General features: G+C 44.4%; 1 protein-coding gene across 1 annotated transcript; it reads left to right on the top strand.

The window, feature by feature from the left end:
* The first annotated feature begins 6657 nt into the window (after positions 1-6657).
* LOC115319327 (tissue factor pathway inhibitor-like) lies at positions 6658-16877 on the top strand. Its single transcript, XM_029979258.2, has 7 exons — positions 6658-6703; positions 8283-8483; positions 9427-9498; positions 11675-11950; positions 13341-13553; positions 14468-14641; positions 16801-16877. Exons 1-7 carry the CDS (start codon positions 6658-6660, stop codon positions 16875-16877), a joined length of 1059 nt encoding a protein of 352 aa, XP_029835118.2.
* Positions 16878-20177: the final 3300 nt, after the last annotated feature.

The raw sequence follows: 20177 nt of genomic DNA, 5'->3' as shown, positions 1-20177 counted from the left end.
AACGCGTGCCGGTACGAAACTCATCCAGATCGAAACGGGCGGGGGCGGCGGGGATCGAACCCAGGAGGTTCCCAGCGCAAGCTTTCGCTCCAGTCTCCGAGCTGAGACGCGTTAGTCCACTCGGCCACTTCCTCCCCACACGCTAGCAGAAAAAATTGGCTTGCTCTTTATGTTTATACAGCCTTGATGGAGATGCGCCTCAACGGGTAATCGGTCTCTTAGCTGTAGATGAGAAACTTGGCCAGTGAGGTACAACCGCTAACCTGGGGTTTTTAACGTGCATCACGCAGTAGTGATCACACGAACGCGTGCCGGTACGAAACTCATCCAGTTTGAAGCGGGCGGGGGCGGCGGGGATCGAACCCAGGAGGTTCCCAGCGCAAGCTTTCGCTCCACGCTCCGAGCTGAGACGCGTTAGTCCACTCGGCCACTTCCTCCCCTCACGCTAGCAGGCGCCTGCTGCTGCTTTTATAACGTCACTTTTCCCCACATCCCTAGTAGGGAATCCCTACCGTTCATTGTTCGTAACGTCCAGGCACGCCATCTCCCTCTCCCTCACAACGGCACACGCGACACACACACGGAAGGGCCAAACATCCTTGACCGCGGTGTCGCCGGTCAATGTCGGCGGACAATGGTGCCATCGAAGTCGAGGAAGGCGGAAGACATCCATAATTGCACGCGTCCTGGCTTCCGTGTGTTAGGGGATAATCCCTCCCTTGTCGAGGACGTCCCAAGGCTGTCGGGTCGCCGTGCGTCGAGGTCAGGCAGGAGAAGCAAGGAGAGGGGCCGGACGGCAAAGTCGGCTAGATGACACTGGCGTGGGTCAGCCCGATGATCCCTCGGAGAAGGTCACGTCGTCCCCGCAAACCAAGGTGCGTTGGCGACTCTAGGGCGCCTCTCGCTCCGTCTCCGGGCGCAGCTGACCGTAGCCACCTGGCGATGATGCTCCAGGGCGTTCACCCGTGCCGGTTGGTATGGAACGGCAACTCCCGGGGCCTTTCGCAACAACCCGGACATTGTTTCTAGAAGTCAATAAACTTCTCATCTAAAGTTTTAGAACAGCGTACCGAGATGTGTTTGTGCACAAAAAATAGCGTCGTCGGCATGCGCCAATACAGAACACGGTTGGGGCGCACCCATAATGGTAGCAGAGCAATTTTTTACTCACGAAAGGCTTTTGGGTACTCCATTCTAAAATTATCTGAACCTGCTCAAAGTATTTTCTATAAAATCTAACCGCACCGGCGGTCCACGTAAATGTGAGTGACCACCCAACTCTTCATAATTTACTACGTTTTGTGTCCAGACTTTTTTTTTTATATAAAAACATTTTTTGGGGGATTTGTTTATATTATAAATTATGTCGTGACATAAAAATTATCGAGTGAATTAAAAGTGTCGACCATTTACCTACCGTTCAATGTCATCCGAAATCACCCCACACTACGGTGTTGGGCAGTTTCAGTCTTCCGCTGCGTGGTGTGAAGATCACCCGATGTGCAATGGCGACAAAATAAAAAAAAACACTATAGGCATCACTTGTGCGGCGGCGCAACTCACTATATACGTCGTCCTTCTTTCCCTTTTAACCTTCTTTTTTTAGGCACATTTTACTATTGCTGCACCCTGGTCACGCCTGCCATCGGGCGGGGCATAAGATTGCGCAACGTCGCCTGCTCCTGCGCTCCGTTTTGCCTCACGATGGGAGGAGACTACGAGCCACACATACAAGTCAATCCTTCGGGAGGGAGCGCACTGATGCGTTCTCGCTTGATAAGCGGAATTGGCCGAGAGACAGCTTCTAACATCCGCGCATCCTAGTAAGAAACGGCCTATATTGACGTCGAGAGAAATGAATCGAACCATTTTATTTGTCCAGTAGACTGCTCACGATATTATGTACTAGCCTGGGAAGATAGCGTAGTGCTGCGAAATCAACCCAGTACAATAACCTAATACGGACCGAACGCGCCGCGAAGTTCAAATTTTAGAGGATATACCAACATGGTCATTAATAATAAAAAAAAAAGGCTCGCAGTTTTCTTTTCTTTTTATGCTTTATGGTTTTCTGGCATTAATGCTGCTAAGTACGGCCACTGTGGATGCGGTGCACGAATACCATCAGTCGTTGAAACAGAAACCCTTCAATGATAATCGACAGCAATATAAACCTTGCTAAAAGCTTTTTTTTTTTATTTGAATCAATATAATAGATTTCGCGGATTTTGAATGGCCGGTTTGCAATAGTTCATCGAGGCAAGTTCGGTGAAAAATGAGGATGATTGTTTTTTTTAACTGCCAAACAAAATTTTCACAATTTTCACTTTTTTTCCATTTTCTAAAAAAAGTCCGGGCGTAATGTGAAAAAAACAAAAAAAAAACACTTACAATAGTTAAGTGGTAACTTAAAAAAAATGAACGAAGAATGAAATATTTTGTACAAAAAGTTTCAGTCTAAGAACTTAATTCTAAGCAAAGTTAAAAAAAAATCGACGAAGAGGTTTACTAAATTATAAAACGATGAGCAAGAGACCAGTTTGTCATTTTATATTACTTAAAATATAAACATGAATATAATAAAATGTAAGTAATACAAGTGCACTGGTTTGTGTTATTTATACAAAAAAAATATTCGCGTTTGTAGAAAGTTGTATTCTTTATTTCTCTAGCCCTCAAATTTGCGTCTACGCGCAATTGAGAAAATCGTTCTCCCTCCCCCCCCCCCCTCCTCTCAGAGGCAAGTTCTTTTTTTTGTTTTTTTTAACGAAAACAAAATAAATATTTTACAAAAGCAAGCTCCGCTTAGTTGTTTGAAGAGATATTTCTACATCATTTAAAAATTTATTCGAAAAGAAAAAATAGCCATGAGACCCCTACGATCGTCATTTTCTGAAACTCTCTTGGAGATCGAAAATAAAAAATCGCTGCCAACTTCTCCTTTCTTCTTTTTTATCAGTCAATCTGTCTGACCAGATTACGGACGTCGAACTTCCACATTATCAGTAAGTAGGCGCTTGTATTTCAGTGTATAAAATTGCTCGAACCCGAAGCTGAAGTGAAAATCTTACGTAACTCCGATACAAGTCCAAGTCACGCGTGAAAAATGCCTTTAAAACGTGACTTTGCGGGGGCGAAGTCACTTTAACGGAGGTTTGGGTTCAGTGACCTATGTCCACCAGGTGCATCACAAACGCATAGTACTGTGACGCACAGTCGTAGTGTTGTGTGCTTAGAAAACTTCCTGCTTGCGTAACAAGAGGCGCTTATTTCCTGTAATTTGCTTTTCTACTGAGCTCGCAGTGTTCGCGACTTCTATTGTAGCTCTCTTCTTCATCCTGACTGGTATTCGAGGCTGTTGAAACGATTCCACTTTGTTCTTGTGAAACCACTTCCTGTGTTTTTCTCTCTTCCCAAGAATGTATGTATACATTTTCACTCTGAACCAGAGTTGTACTTAACGCGTTACTTGTGTCTATTTCAAAAAGTAACGCATTTTCGTTATTTCTTGAAGGAGTAACGTGTGACTGTTCAGCCACTTCTCAAGGGGAACCTGTACAACACAAGTACACAACCTATTTCTTACCGCATTTCGAGCCTGTAATTCTTGCGACAAAAACAAAAGTTAGATAGACCATAAAAATATTCAAAAATATGGTAGCGCTTGAGACAAGGACAAAGGAAAAGACTGGACAACACAGCGCTCAGTGTTGCTCAGTCTGCTCCTTTTTTCCCTGCATGCCTCAAGCGCCACCATAATTTTTTTTTTTGTATTTAGTATTAAGTCGCCCGACATTTTGCTCTAATTATAAAAAAGATGTCCACGAGTTATGTCCGTAAGGTCACAGTTATTTGTGAATGAACTTGTTAAAAAATGAAGAAACTGTTAATGACGAAATTGAGTGGAAGCGCCTACTCGTCTAGACGACACATTGAAAGGAACGAGAAAATAACGCGTTACTTTCAAGCTCACTTAACGCGTTCCTTTTGAATCGCGGTACAGAACAAAGTACTTGGTTACTTTAGTAGTGAGTAACGAGTAACTTTATTTAGTTCCTTTATTTCGGTGACGTGTCTGTTGTTCACACAACGACACTGTTTGTTCCGATGCTTGCTATCTGATCTCTAATTGTTTGCTGATGCCGTTATTTTTTAGGCAGGCTTGGATTTAATAGGGTTGCAAACTCCAACCTTAGAAGTTTTTAATTTTGTTTTGTCAATTTTTTTTTAATATTTCAAATAACAAATCAGCTATAAGACTCTCTAGACAGCCTTGTTTTTGTTGTTTCTGTTTACTCAGAATCAAAGCATAAAGCTGCCTATTGAGAAATATTGCAAAACCTGGTTTTATTCTTTTTTATTTTTTTCGTGGTAATAGCCAGGCTAGTAAAAGTATATGTCTAGCGAGACTCAGAATAACTGAATACACGCAAATGAAGATTGTTTTTGGTTCCGTAGTACCTCCCGGTGAAGCCTTTACGCAGCTGAAACTCATCTCGTGACCTTTGGAATGCAGCGCAAGGATTTCACTTGGGAGCTTTTGTTTCTATAAGGGATGTCAATTATTGTTGCGTGGTTTCTATTCCGTGAGGGGCAGATGAATTTTACCTACTTTATATCAATCGTAAAAACCTTTTTTAGCGTGCCACAACGCTACAATTTATCGTGAAAATGAGGATATAAAGTAGGTTTCTTTTGTGAATTAGCTAAAAATAAACGCTTACCATAACGGAAAATACAAATAAATACTTTTTTTTTTCAGTGACTCCGTAGGGAGTAAAGACCTCTTCGCGTCTATAGCAATAACAAGCTTGTGCTTGATTTAACAAAAAAAGAATCATTTTTGTTTTTGCGCGATCAAATGCTCAAATAGCCCACGGGAAAGTGTCACCTTTTCGACTTGAAATAAAAAGCCTAGCTCATTCTTGAGCCATTGGAAAATGTTCATTTATATTCTCTACTTCTGAGTGAGCAAGTGTTTCCTTCGAAATTATGAATATGTAATCCACCGCCTGGTCTTGCTTGTGTAGTAAATGGTAGTGTCGTAACACGCAACGCATTTTTTTTTTTCTTATAGAATTTTTTGAATACTGTTTTTTAAATCCTGATCAGAACTCGAAAAACGGTGCTTTCAAGGCACCCTCTAGCCGGACAACGGGCTATCGGTTGATATCTCGAAAGTATTAGTTTTAGAGCGCAGTTCTTAGGCGCCTGTTTCCGGCTCAAGCGGCGTCGGCGTCGGTGTCGGCGTAACCGTGAGGTCACGGGGGTCACGTGACCTCGGGGGAAGGGGGGGGGGGGTTAACGTGACATCGGGGTCACGTGACCCCCCCCAAGACGAGGGGAGGAGGTTGAAGGATGAGGGGAGGACGAGGGGGTGTACCCTCCCCTCAGTACCCTTCCCTCCTCCTTCTCAAGAGCTGCGCTCTAATTCAGTGTTACAGGGGGTTGTAAACGGCTTTCATTTTAGAGCGCAAATCTTAAGCGCCCGTTTCCGGCTTGAGCGGCGTCGGCGACGCCGTCGGCGTAACCGCGAGGTCACGTGACCCCCCAAGGTCACCCCAAGTTCAAGTGACCCCCCAAGGTCACGTGACCCCCTCTCCCTCCCCCCCGAAGTCACGTGACACCCCCCAAGGTCACGTGACCCCCTCCCCCCCGAGGTCAGGTGACCCCCCCGGAGCATTCAAGAATGAGGGGAGGAGGAGGAGGAGGAGGGGTCTACCCTCCCCTCAGTACCCTTCCCTCCTCCTCTTCAAGAGCTGCGCTCCAATTCGGCGTTACAGGGAGTTTGTTTTAGAGCGCAGCTCTTAGGGGCCCGTTTCCGGCTTGAGCGGCGTCGGCGTCGGCGTCGCCGTCGCCGTCGCCGTCGGCGTAACTGCGCGGTGCATTATGGGTAAATTTCCCCGCTAAATCTAGCGGAAAAGTTTCCCCGCTAAATTTAGCGGAAAAATTTCTCCGCTAAATCTAGCGTAAAATTTTTCCCCGCTAGATTTAGCGGAAAAAATTCCCCGCTAAATCTAGCGGAAAAATTTCCCCGCTAAATCTGGCGGGAAAAATTTCCCACTAAATGTAGCGGAAACGTTTCCCCGCTAAATCTAGCGGAAAAATTTCTCCGCTAAATCTAGCGAAAAAATCTAGCGGGAAAAATTCCCCGCTAAATCTAGCGGAAAAATATTCCCCGCTAAATCTAGCGGAAAAATTTCCCCGCTAAATTTAGCGGAAAAATTTCCCCGTTAAATCTGGCGGAAAAAATCCCCCGCTAAAGCTAGCGGAAAAATTTTTCTGGGGGGTCACGTGACCCCTTAAGGTCACATGACCCCCCCCCCCCCCCCCGCCCCGAGAACAGGTAACACTCAGTACCCTCCCCTCCTCCTCCTCAAGAGCTGCGCTCCAATTCGGTGTTACAGGGAGTTGCAAACGGCTTTCATTTTTGGTTTTGGTTTTTGCAAGTACACCCTTCTTCTCTTTGTTTCCTTGCTAGAGTTATTATTTTTTTGTTACCATTAAAGGCGAAAAATGCTTTTAATTAGGCGTTTTTTTATCTGCATCTATCTTCATTTCACAGGAGTTAATGACTGACTATTCTTAACCAACGCCTAGAAAGAAACTCGCCCATTCCGTTCAGTTGGCAAGAAGAATAACTTGAAAATACGGAATATGGGTAATCTAATAAATAGCCTTCTTCTGGTAACAACTATCATAAGTAAGTGGTTATTTTATCTTTTTGCTAGTTCGTTAAACTTGCAAAAAAAAAACTCATATATAGATCCGAGAACCATGACGATTAAAAGAAAAAAGAACTGCCGTACCAGTTGGAATCGAAGAGCGCAGTGCCTTTCTTAACTTTAACGCTGTTAAGAAAACCGGTTAACTCGACTCTTCCTTTCACGGGTACGTTTGGCGCAGCGTTATTTTATTCGAACCGGCATACGGACATCCTTACTTCAAAGACAATTATAACGGCATTGTTTAAAAAAATTCCTCGCTCGCGTACTTCCCCGAAATAAACACGGAACTACCGACGCGAGCAGAAACGGCATCTGCGCTAAAAGCGAGCGAAATGTCAGGCTCATCGACCCTCCGTTGCACACGCGGTCATGAGTCAAGTCGCGTTTCGAGCTCTGGTACGCGGTAAATTACCTCCGTAGATCAGAGCATAGCCTCCTTTATACTGACAAAGCCTGGCAGTTCGAAAACGGAGCCATAGAGTGCCCGGTTGCAGATTTGGAGCGCGAGGATCTGGTATAGCACAGAGTATTTCTCGGGGAACCGGGTAGTCAGCGCACAGCTTTTGCACCGCCGAGGACCCGAAACAAGGTTTTCAAACCCCGCGAGAAAAGAAGCGGTATCGCGGGGAACGCGAGGAGCACGAGCGCATATTCCATCGATCGGGAGAAGTGTGTTTCGGCGTTTCGCCGCAGCAGGGCGCCCGTTACATGCCTCTCCTCTCATCCATTGTCTGCCGCTCTACCTTTTCACTCTCGGCGGCCGCGTCTCGTGGCGATCTGCCAGGCTTTGTCAGTATAAAGGAGCCGATGGTTATGGTTTCTTTATCTTGAGTCACCATCTTCATCGGTTGAAGTTGTGAATGTGCTTCCCGACCAAAGTGACTCGTTTCAGTGTCTAACCGGAGTCGACGCTGCAATGTTATGGAGCCAATGTCGACATTCCGTCGACATGGCGCTCATTGTCTTTGTGGGCACGCTATCACCGGCTAAACCAATCAAGCACAGAAGAAAGCGCAGGCTCACGGTTCATTCACAGTGAGCGATTGGTTTAGTCACTGATATCAACCGCAGAAAGATTATGAATGCCGTGACGATGCACTTTTGGGGCAACCTGATTGACTGCATTGGCTCACACACTGTGAAAAAAGCCCGTGCGTCTGCTTTCCCGCACAACGCTTGGAGAGCCAATCACCGCAACTTACGGAGGCAGCTTAGCGAATGACAATGCCGAAACATATGTTTACACAAAAAAAAAAAAAACGCAGTCTGAGTTGTGACTTTAAGCAATGCAAAACATCACGCTTGCATTGCTTAATGTCACAACTCAGACTGCGTTTTTTCGCCTAAACATATGTCTCGGCATCGTCGTTCGGTGATCTGCCTTCGTAAGTAGCGGTGATTGGCTCTCCGAGTGTTGTGCGGGAAAGCAGACGCACGGGCTTTTTTTAGAGTGCAGCGTCGGTTACGGTAGGACCCAAAGTGAAATTGAGCATAAACCGCTAGTTTGAAGGCCATCACTCATGTTTGTTTGTTCAAACCCACTGTTTTCTGCAGCTCTTCAAGAAGTCGTTTCTAGCAGCTCAAAAAGAAATACGTATGAAACTATAGAATACGACGATGGCGATTCGGAAGAGTCCACCACTCCTCCCACACAGACACGGGCAACGACGATAACTCCTTCGGAAACAGTTCCAGCACCGCCACAGAACAATACCGGAACCGAAGAGAACCCAGAAAACAAACTCGGAGGCACCGGTAACGCACTTCGATAAAACTGAATTATTAGTCGCAGCACTTTCTTCCTGTTTCAGACTTATTTTATGCAACGTTCGTGCACAACATAAGGAAGGATGCCAAAGAGGCATCGTGGGGTGCTTGTGGGAATGATGAAATGGTCAGAAACTCCGATCGCACGCTCTCCTAACCTCTTCCCTGTGCACTGCCCCGCGGTAAATCACACCTCCTAGGTAAGAAGGCCGGACGGCCCAATTTTCAACGTCAGCTAAGAAGGCAAGCAAAGCAAACATTGGATACGACTGCTGCGCCAGCATTTGGCTGAGACTCGTGATTGGAGACGAGTCTAAAGCCCGATTGACATGATGCCAACTTGCTCGCGATTTCGCAACTACAACATCAAACACTGCAGCCTTTTTTTTTTTTTTTTTTTTTTTTGCCGCAAGAGCGGTTTAACGATTGCGAGATGGAGAATAAAACCGCAACATGCGACTCAGGCCTGAGCCAAGCGCTCAAAACTGCACTCGGGTTCAATAAGTGCCCCGCTCTTATGGGTGACGTTGAAAACTCAGCACTACAGCCTTCTTCTCTATAGGAGGTGTTGGGTAAATACGAGACAGCCATCACTGGGCTTTCATGAACCCTTTCGGCCATTAAAATACCGGGCAGTATCGTGCCCCAGTGGTTTTGCAGTCTCCTTGGAAAAACGCGACTTGTATTTTACAGTTGAGAACACATGGACGTTGAGCACGGTACCAGTCACACTTCTCAAGGACTGAGCTCATTCAACAAAAACCCGACGATCTGTGTCCCATGTGCATTGAAGCAAAGTATGCGTGCGATGCAATTTAGCTTTTGAGAGTGCCTACCTCGATATCCTTCTCCACCGACAGATTAATCTATGAGACGCGGGTATTTGAACAATTGGCAATATTCTCGATGTATATTTTAAGACGTGACTTAATTCCAGGTGACTCCGATAATGATGATGAGGAAAGTGACGAGGACGATGATTTCGACGTTTTAACGTTTGCAGGTTAGTATAAGGCACTTATGCATGATACTTTCGTCATGGTCAAAACAAATAGGAACACCGGAGCGCGTGCTTTCCTGGGCCAGCAGTAATGTCCGTGAATAAGAAAGGTAGCGGCACCTTCTGTCTTTTCTGGCGTGCAAACGTTTTGTTTCGCTCTTTCAAACTCGCAGGCGGTCTTCCAATACTTGGCTTCAACTTATGTCAGCGCACATTCAAAGACCAAAAGGCACGCGAGCACACGCACACGGACTGAAAGCGCATTTTTACGGTTTCTGCGTTTCATTTGATGATCCGCAAAAAATATAATCAAAGAAAGACGGCGTTACTTGATTGGCGATATACGCTTTTATACTTTGTCTGATCCTACGCTGCACTAGGGGCCAAAGCCACGGGCCGCCAGGTCCAATCACGTTCCACGCTATACTATGACACGCTTAACATTGATTAGGGGTAGACGAATAATGCTCGAATCCAAAAACGCGTATAATTTCTATAGCTTCGACGCTGCAAAGAGCCTATATGCCGTGGCTTTTTTGGCGATGAAAAATTGTTGAGTCACTCGGTGTTCTTAGATTCTAACCACTGTACACCCCTCCCCTCATCAGTGATCCGAGAAGCTGGCACTGATACGTGCATCGAAGCGAAATACCGCACAATTCCTAAGTGGCTCGTGATTGAATCTGGCGGTCCGTAGCTTATGCCTTTAATCCATTGTAGAGCAATTTTTTTTATGGCGTTTACCGCGTTCTAGTGCTATAGCTATCCCTCTCCTACCCCCGTGCACACCCTTTTATAGTTTTCTCTTTCGCAGTCGCGCGTCGACGATAGCGCCGCCTGTATCGCTTCAAGATGGCAATCTTTGAAGGATTTCGACACTTTTCCGTATTGAAGAGCTTTGGCCTGCAGAACGTTCTAAACGAACCTGGTGGTACTTCTCCGGCGAGATTGTTTGTGTTTCTTGCCGTGGCATTATCTTTACCCTTGGCTGCGTATGGTGAGGCGCTCACCGTTTTGATTGTAGGCGCACCGTTGGATTGCTGCCCTCCATAGCCGAAGGGCCATCAATGTCAACGCGAGCATGTAAAGTTGAGTATCGTCCTCTGCAGTGCACGGGGATGTCACTGCTTTTATTTTTGTTTCAATCAACGAGGGTTATCTTTTATGGCAACATAACGATTCAGTCACAGTGCAATAGTTCGTTTCAGCCTAAGTCTAGACGCAGTCAGCTGTGGGTGCTGATGGAATCCATCAGGCGTCGTAGAAAGGACACCATCATACTGTCATACTGTCCGTCGTGTTTCTGTACGTGTTCTATCAATGCTGAACAAATCACAAACAGAAAAGGCCAAGTGATCTTCGCTGAAATATGACGCTCCTTGATTGGTCCCATTAGCGCGTAGCGTCGGCTGTGTCTGGACGTAAGTTAAAATGACATATAGCGAACTATTCGAGAACGACGCTCCATCTAACCGGAATCGGAATGCCTGTTATCAAATAACTTCACGAAATTTGTCAATACATTCTTAGTGGCTGGGATTCCATAGATTCTCGTTCAAAAGAGTGGCGTCATTCTCGCAGTCGGACACTCAAAAGAGCACAGCGTTCCAGTTGGCGGTGAATCACAACCAAACAATCTGTCGCAGTAAATTTTAAAAAAAATATTATGACAATCCTTTTACCTTAATCACTGCCCGCACTTGCCGCTATCGACACCCTAGGTATTGTTCAGTCAGGGCCGTGTGTTCAATCGCCGCTCCATTATTTGTTCTTTTTTAATTTGATTATAATTGTAAATTATATTTACCTAGAGCAATACCAGTTGCAAAACAGGGCCTGCGCATCCCCGCATCCCCCCCCCCCCCCTCCCCTCCCCCCCCCCCCCCCCCCCAACGTCATAACTAGTGGCAGCGCCGCCTACGTCACGTTAGCGACGTCGACAGCGCGCCTTGCAGCGTCTCATAATGAGCGCGACGCGCATGCAGGGACGCCAGGACGCGCACGCCTACCGTATAGTCTGCCGCTTTGCAGTCTACTCTCGTCGAGCTTCAGCGTGTTTTCCGCCCGGGGCGGGTCGAGTATCGACTAACGATGATGTCATGACCAGGCCTTGTCTTCTAAGTGGTATTGCCATAGGGCCGAACGCACCTTGCTGAGATTCTAACTTTTTGCCTTGTAGAAGCGCCGACTACCACGACGGCCCAAGGGGTGCCCGCCACACCGGCGCCCGAACCTACGTACACCGCCGCGTACGTTCCGGATGCTCCGAGGCTTCCGAAGTTCTGCATGCTAGAGGAGGACGAAGGCGAGTGTGACGGCGAGGAACGGGGCCCCGGTGAGACGCGAGTGTTCTTCAACGCCAAGACGAACTCTTGCGATTACTTCCCGTACTCTGGATGCAAGGGCAACGGAAATAATTTTGCAACCGAGGAGGAGTGCATGGAGAGATGCCGAGGTGAGTGTTGGCGGTACTTTTATTAGCTATTCACCGAAAACGGCGGGAGTTGGTACCACGAAGGCACCACAGTATTTGGTGCCCCAGTAGACTTCCGGTAGTATATTTACTTGGTCTTCAGCAAAGCAGCGTTTAGATAAAACCTTCCTTCGTACAAGTACCTGCGCGCATTGTAGAAAGTAGTACAAATAACAAAAGGATGATAGACATATGGCAAAGAAGAGGAAAACGAAGCGCGCAGGGGTGCGAGCTCGTTTGCAAACAAACATCAGTGAATAGGTGGAGACAGGTCGGAAAGTCTGCAAGTAATGCTGGGCGGCTCGCTTTACTCCGTTGCACTTTGACCGTAGCGGACGCTAGAAGTGCCGAAAGTGCATTGTCACGGCGCTTGTGGTTTTTGTGGCTTTGCTTTGAGCCAATCATGCACAAAAAACTCAGGTTCAGGGAGGCTTTTCTGGGCGTGATTGGCTTCGTGGGTGATATCAGGCGCACAATGGCGATGAGCGTTGTGACAATGCCCTTTTGACGCTGCTTGAATGGCTTCATCGTAGCGTCGGCTGCCAACTTCGCGTGAGTATAGTCCGCTGTAATCCCATTGTCCGCTGTAATCCACTGTAATCCCATTGTTAAAGATACAAATCCCTTAAGATTTGAAGAAATTTAACCTCGACATCATTTTAATCACTGATGACTTTATGTTAAATTTACGTGACTGAATGTCAGTGAACTAATCAATAATCAATTTTTACATTATGATAATGTTGCATGACTTTTATTGATTTCACTTTGTTGTTTCCTGTATTTTTAGGTTTTGCTCCATGTATGTTTAGTGCACCACACTGTAAACCGAGAGGTTGTTTGTGGGCACGAGAAAAATAAACCAATTTATTATTATTATTATTATTCTTAGCACCACCATGGCAAACGTTACGTGCGACATGACAGCTAATCAATCAAATATTCTGAATTTTCGTTTTGGATTCACTATTATGTTGAAGATAATAAAACTGCAGTCGACTGCATGACATTGGTTTTGATAAAATGCGTGTTGAAGAGTGACGATGACTGCGTGCAAGATTATACATTTTGATCACCCCTTTCGTTCCCTTTCCGGTCCGTACTCCGTAGCTCCGGAGTACTATGTTTGAGACGTCAAAACAATTTAAAAAAACACGACTTAATGGCGGTCGCAAAAATGTTAATATATTTACATGCCTTGAAGAAGCTCTATCAAGTGCGTCGAAATGGGACCTAAAATTATTTTGAAGGCGGACGTCGAAATGGTTACTGCCATAACCACATGCAAGATGTTTTGTTTTTGTTTTTGCAGCACATTCTATGTTTACCGTCCATAGGGTTAAGATTCCTTCATTTGTCTTTTCCCCACTAGTCGGCGCGGTGTACGACAGCAAGGAAGACGCCCGACTTCCCAGAGTGTGCAAGCTGAGGATGACTCCCGGTCATTGCGAATCGGGGCAGGAACCAGAGCTTCGCTACTTTTATAACCAGTACACGGAACGATGCGAGGTGTTCACTTACAGCGGCTGCGGGGGCAACGAAAACAATTTCAAAACTGAGCACGACTGTGAAACAAGGTGCATATGTAAGTACGAAAGAAATAATGTGCACAAGATTAATCGCATTGGACGGATGGAGGAATCATCAAATGAATACGGTTAAAACACTCTTCATTGGGCGGGGGCGTGTGCCACCTAGCAAAAGCTTCTATTCGGGACAAGTAACTAATTGTTCGGTACTTTTTTTTTTTATTTTAATCCCCCCTCCCCTTTATGTAATGCCTTCGAACGAACAACTTTTAAAAGAATAAACTAGAACTTGAAATTGAATTTCCGAGTCAATTCGGAATTTATGGATAATGGTAAAGAATCCATTATCACCGCTAAGCACAAGCATAACATTCTCCGGAACCAAAAAACAATCCGTGTAACGTTGGTATTTGTTCCCCCTACGGACTGAAAGTACAAGAATAACGAAACATATTATTCCCTTGGCTTATGCCACCAGTCCGATAATTTGTGCTGGGTGACGTCTGCTTTTCCTGCGTCTATTTATCGTCGCTGCTTTTAAAACTAAAGGTCTTCACTAAATCCTGCACTTTCCTGCAACATAGACGCCACCTCGCCGATTTTGCGCGAACTAATTTTTGCAGGTCGCCCGACAGGCCTTTATACGCAACAAAATCAACGTTTTAAATATAAATACGGACAAAGCGGCGGGATTACGAACTTATTCGGTAGGAAGTTCTACGTATGCGCAAGCCATTTGCCCGTGCGTAGAATGCTACTTTATTATTAGAAATATGTACAGGTGTACTAAAAACCGTATAAATTTTAAAGGTTCCAAACTCCAGTCTGGCACACAGAGCGATGTAATTCCTACCAAAAATGAATATCGACTTCATTAACAATCAGGAAACGAAGATACTTTACGCAATATTTGCTCCACCGTCCTAATATTTACATGCTACCTCTCATATTACTTTTTTTTCTTTTTCAGACACACCCGATGGCGCTTGCACTCTCCAGCCGGAGAGAGGTCCGTGCAATCAGAACTTCACGAGATACTACTGGGACAAAGAACTTGGAGATTGCAAAGAATTTGTGTACTCCGGCTGCGCTGGCAACGAGAACAATTTTCCCGACAAGGAAAGCTGCCAAAAATACTGCAAAGGCATGTTTCCCTTCCCGGCTTTCTCAATTTACAATTTAAGATTTCAGAGAGCACTCTCAGAGGCTCCTACACTTATTGTTTCTCCTTTAACAGTATTCCTAATGAATATGGCGAGCGGTATAACGGGTCTCGATGGCAATATGCTGCCTGCAAAGGAGATCGCGTTCCTCCCGTTTGGGACTGCGACTCAGTAGTGGCAGTTACGCGTTACAAGTTACGGCGTTACCGGTATCGCGTAACTTTTCTGGTAACCTGGTAACGTCCTTGTCACTTTTACAAAAGGGTCACACATAACGTACCTACGTGACCTGTTTTGAGTAACTGGTATCGTAGTTACGCTTCTCCTTACATCTTCTTCCCAAGATTTCAAGAAATTACACTTCAGTTGTTTTTGTGTTTCTATTTTATCGGCGCCAAGTAATACCAATGCTCGCGCTCATCACACATTCCCTCCAAATTTTGACTTTCTTCTTCCAACAGAAAGGCAAATATGGCGCATATGCGTGCCTGTGGCTGTAACGTAAAAAAAAAAAAAAAAATAAAACGTTTTAATTTAGAAATATAACATGACGCGATACGTTACTTTTAATCCGTAACGGTAACGGCATTATGTTCCTTTTATTTTGAGGTAACGTAAGTCCGTGACGCGTTCTTTTTACTCAGAAATACCGAACAGCATGTTTCGTTATATTATTTTCGGTAACGCTTAGAACACTACTGCGACCACGTGTGTGTACCGAATTTTCTTGTCATTCAATAAACCGATGTAGGGAAGACCAATGATTGTCTTTACGAGATTATATCGGAGTGCATTATAGAGTGTGTGAAGAGTGTCAGGATGGCGTTCATACAGCGTTTTCAGCCACTTCCCATTACTGATGCGTGAGGTGTCATAAGGGAAAGAAGTTGGAAAGTTAATCATTGACTGAACTCAAATTTTAAACTCAGCTCCCAATACAGCTTCGGCGCCGAAGAACTACTAGTTCATTTTTATAGGGTTTTACAGAGGAGCTGTTAAGGGCTAGGTTCCTCAGGATCGTGTCCGTGTATGTCGACACAAACCTACCTGGACAGCTACCGCCATCTATAAGCGACGGCGGCAAGCACACAACCAGTACGGTTTCCGCCGTCGCTTCTAGATGGCGACAACCTTTACAGCTATAATAGAAGAATGGACAGTTGGGCGCGTGGGTGGGAATTCATCGTAGGAAACAGCGCGAAAAACAGACGACGACGAAGAAGAAGCACACAGTGTATCGAGTACAGCTCCGCTCGTCTTCCTTCTTCACGAGAGTGGAAAGGATGAACGATATTTGTTTAATGGCCGCCATATTTGAGCGTGGTATTCTTAGCGCATGTACAGAACTAGCTTCCAGTTATTGCCTTCTAAGAACAGCTATCCTGATGACGGGGAATGCATTTTGAACGTGCATAAAAGTGCATTCTACCCAATTTCAGTATATATTAGTGGCAGATGATAGAATGGAGCTAGTTTTGAGCGTGCGTTCCAAAACGTCCAAGAATATGATGCACCTTAATACCCCCCCCCCCCCCCCCCCAGTCACGAAAGGGGACACTGCTTGTCAATAATTTAAAATCAACATCATCATTATCGCCATCATCGTCAGCGGCAGCATTATTATCATCATTATTATTATTACCATCATTATTATTATCATTTCTTTTCCTCGAGGATTCTACACAAAGGAGCGGGAACAGATATAACTAAATAAATATAAAAAAGCAATTAACGCAATAAAAACACGATGCACAATTAGTGTTAGATTGAACAAAAAAGCAATGATGGGCCTTTTTTGAGGAGAGAAGCGACCCTGATCCAGATATAACACTACAGCTAATTGTATCGGGGTAAATTGATGAATAACGGTTAAGATGCAGGCGGGCTGATGAACGTTCAACATCTTGAATACTGGCGACTATTAACACAGACTGGACAACACACACAAAGACCTCGAGACCTGCGTGTGTAACGTCCACTTTTTGTTCTTAGTATATATGATATTCAGGGCGTCCAGGGTGCATTCTTGCTCGTGCCTTTGGTTGCCTTTGGTTACAACAGTCGCGTTCTTTTGCTGCTAATGCTTTTTAACCTTATAGTTGCGCAGTTATTGATTCACGAAATGCTTTAACTCTTGCAGCGAAAAGTACGTACCTCGAATTATGGAGGAAAGTCTGGAGTGCCATGCAGTCGTGGATGAAGCGGGGTTACAGTTGAGACGCCACCAAGCTAATGGACATTCTCGCAAGGATATCGAATCATCCCGAGTAAACACCCATTCACAGTGGAGAGATACAACATTAACAGAGAACTTTGTCTCCAAAATCTTCAAAAAACTCGAAACTCAGTGTCTAAGGAGCAATCGTGTAAATACGTGGAAAGATCATTAGGCAATTGTTTTGGGGTAGTGAAGTGGAACCCTTTGTTTATCAATTTCAACGCTAAATTTATCGGAGAAAATAAATTGACCCATAGGTCTCCAGACGTTAAGTCCAGTGGCACCAACTGTCTCACTAAATTTAGCGTGGGACTTCAATTTATGCATAGATCAATTCATATTTTTTGCTAAGTTTGACAGTGAAACTGAATTTGTGTACAGGTCTCGTAACCTTAGGTCACGGCTGAAGTGACACCAAGTTTTGCGCTAATTCTTCGGGGAAACAGAATTCGTGTTTATGTCACGTCAGGTCAATTTCCTGGTTAAATTTAGCGGGAAATGCACCAACAGGCGGACGGACAGACGCATTTTTGGGGATGGGGGCTCCGTTAAAAATCTTTTCATGCTTCAAAGCGGAAAAATTTGAGGTGGATTATATTTTAGATGTTCGCTCAATATTTTACTGTATATTTGAAAAGGTGTATGTATACCTTGACAGATATTCCACGAAACCTTTCCAAATAAAACTAATAATTCCCAATCTTGAAATGGTGTGCGTTTTTTTATATATAGTAAAAATCGTAGAATTTTTCCTTGCAATTTGTTATCTATTGACGTTTCCTACATATACATTTGGTTCTAAGGTTTTTTTGGGGATTTACACGACGAAAACAATAAAAAGTACGCCAAACGTTCTCTAAAAAATTGCTATGTTTTAGCAAAACAAAATCAGCAATATAATTATTGCGGGGGCTGAAGTTTATATATATCATATATATCTGTATGTGTGTGTGTGTGAAAGTGCGTGCACAGGAACGATACGTGAAATACTTTTGCAACAGAACAACCAGTGTCTTTTTTTAATTTAGAAGATGAGAGACGTAAAGTGTTTAACGGAGAATATATATATATATATATATATATATATATATATATATATATATATAATGTGTGTGTGTGTGTGTGTGTGTTTTAGAATTAACGTCGTAATAACTAGTCTACCTCGCCACCTCGACTGCCTCCTTTGCTAGTTACTGCATGGGGACTGTCGTAAATGGTGAGAACATATTTTGAGAGCTGAAAGATGTAAACAAAATAATAAAAAAGCGGGTTGACGAAGATAATCTAAAGAGGTACTGGCGTGTTTATTTCCGTCAGATAACTTAAGTATAGTATGTATGAACCGCTGCATCTTCCTTTCCTCCATTAGCTGTCTTGTCGGCTCAAATCTCAAATTTCTTCCTTAGCGGGACGCGCAAGTCGGCTCAGTTTAAACAAGACAGGATGTGCAGCAGTGCGCAGCCTCTCGGCTGTTGCCGCAGTTCGTTTGCGGACTCGGCAAGGAACGGGGATTTTTATTTATCCCAAGAAGAATCCACAGCAATAAATATAAAATATCTTAAAATTTCCTCCATTTATGAAAGCTTGTGCGGACGTCTTAAGGTGTCAAAATATACCACAAGTTCAGTAGCGCTACACTTCAAAGAAGTGTGCGGGTATCTCTCTCTGTCTCTCTCTTTCTTTCTTTCTTGCTTTCTCTCTTTCTTTCTTTCTTTCTCTGTCTCTCTTTCTCTCTCTCTCTCTTTCTTTCTCAGGCCCCCGTGTACAATTAGCTCCCAGTAAAACACCCGCTCACTGCGACATAAGAACTGCTCTGAAAGGGCAAATAAATTTGCTGTAAAACTGAATGATGTTAAGTAAACTATTAAAGGGGGATACTTCGATAAGCATTATGAACAAAAAAGAAATCGCGAAGGACAGACAAGAAGTAAACCTTGAAGGCGGGACCGGCGCTACTCCCGTCTTCATGTGCTACTTTTGGTCTGTCCTTGGCGCTATTATATTCATGATTTGAGTTGTCATTATTCGTGTACAAAACCCAATACGCAAGCGCATATCCTCTTTTATTCTTATCTAAAAATCACAGCGCCGCGACCGCGGATACAAAAAACAAACCTTCAGGCAAATTTTTGTTTTTCTGAATTTTGGGAATTTTAGTTATGTGCAATACGACACAGACTTTACAATAACCAAAAGTGGCGGCTCGCATCGGCAGTGTTGTGAAGGTTTCGGAGGCAAAAACAAAATTAACAACGGCGCCCGGTTCATATGCGCACGCATGTTTTGAACTTGCATATGCGACCTGATAGTTCACTCAAATTTTCCTATCCACGTTTTTTTTTTTTTTTGACCAGAAAGGTGAGCAGTTGTGCCACCGTGTGATGTGAAACAAAGATGTTAAACATTTTAAATTTAGCTTTGTGTAAACATGATTTTTGGAGTCCATCTCAGCCGTCCTTTGCACATCGCGGCGCGGCAAAGAGTCCCTCTGCAACGCTCGCGCGTGCGCCGCGTAGACCTTGTGTTCTTTCTTGTTCTTGATCGCTTTAAAAACAACTCTACCCCCCCCCCCCCCCCACACACACACACACAAGAAAAAATATGAACGAATAAAATTGCACATTATTTCTTCGGCACAGACATAGCGCTGAAAAGTTAAAACTTAATAATGCTCGTCATATACACCTTACAAAACAACAACAAAATTCCGCGTCGTTTTGCAGCTTAGCAATGCAGCTAGTTCAAAACGCCGGTTCATCTCGTTGTTCACAATTCAATATTTTTTACGTCTCTCTTCTTCCAAAAAATAAAAAAATAAATAAAGGTATTCATTGTTCCGTTCCAAGGGTCGTTGACCAATCGTTTGTCAGCACGCGCACTTTCACCGCGTCCACTCCTTCAACGACAAAATTTCACAGCAAAACACGTTTGTGTTACAATGTATCACGGTAACCTGTGGTCATGCGAGGTGACAATGTACGAAGGCTGTAAGCAAACAAAGAGGCGACAAAGCTACTTCGGTGGCAACGACCTGCGCTCGAAGCTTTGGAAACTGCTCACGCACAATGGCAATAACCTCGCGGGAGGCTAAACTGCTGTCCTCAAGTATCCCTTTCCATTTCGGAGTGTCGTTTGCTCGATGACTGCAGGCGGAACAAGTTTGTCGCAAAAAAGTAAGCTCTCTATCGTCGCTTCTTTTATTATTGTTTATCGTTGCATAAGCATTGATATCGTATAGCCCCCGGGAAGGCGCGTTGCTGTTGGTGGGCATCAATGAATCAACATAAACTGTTTGTAAG

This window comes from Ixodes scapularis, unplaced genomic scaffold, assembly GCF_016920785.2.
Source record: "Ixodes scapularis isolate PalLabHiFi unplaced genomic scaffold, ASM1692078v2 PGA_scaffold10__122_contigs__length_95168666, whole genome shotgun sequence".
In the NCBI taxonomy this organism is placed as follows: Eukaryota; Metazoa; Arthropoda; class Arachnida; order Ixodida; family Ixodidae; genus Ixodes; species Ixodes scapularis.
The sequence above is the reverse complement of the archived record's forward strand: the minus strand, read 5'-3'. Positions and strand labels throughout refer to the sequence as shown.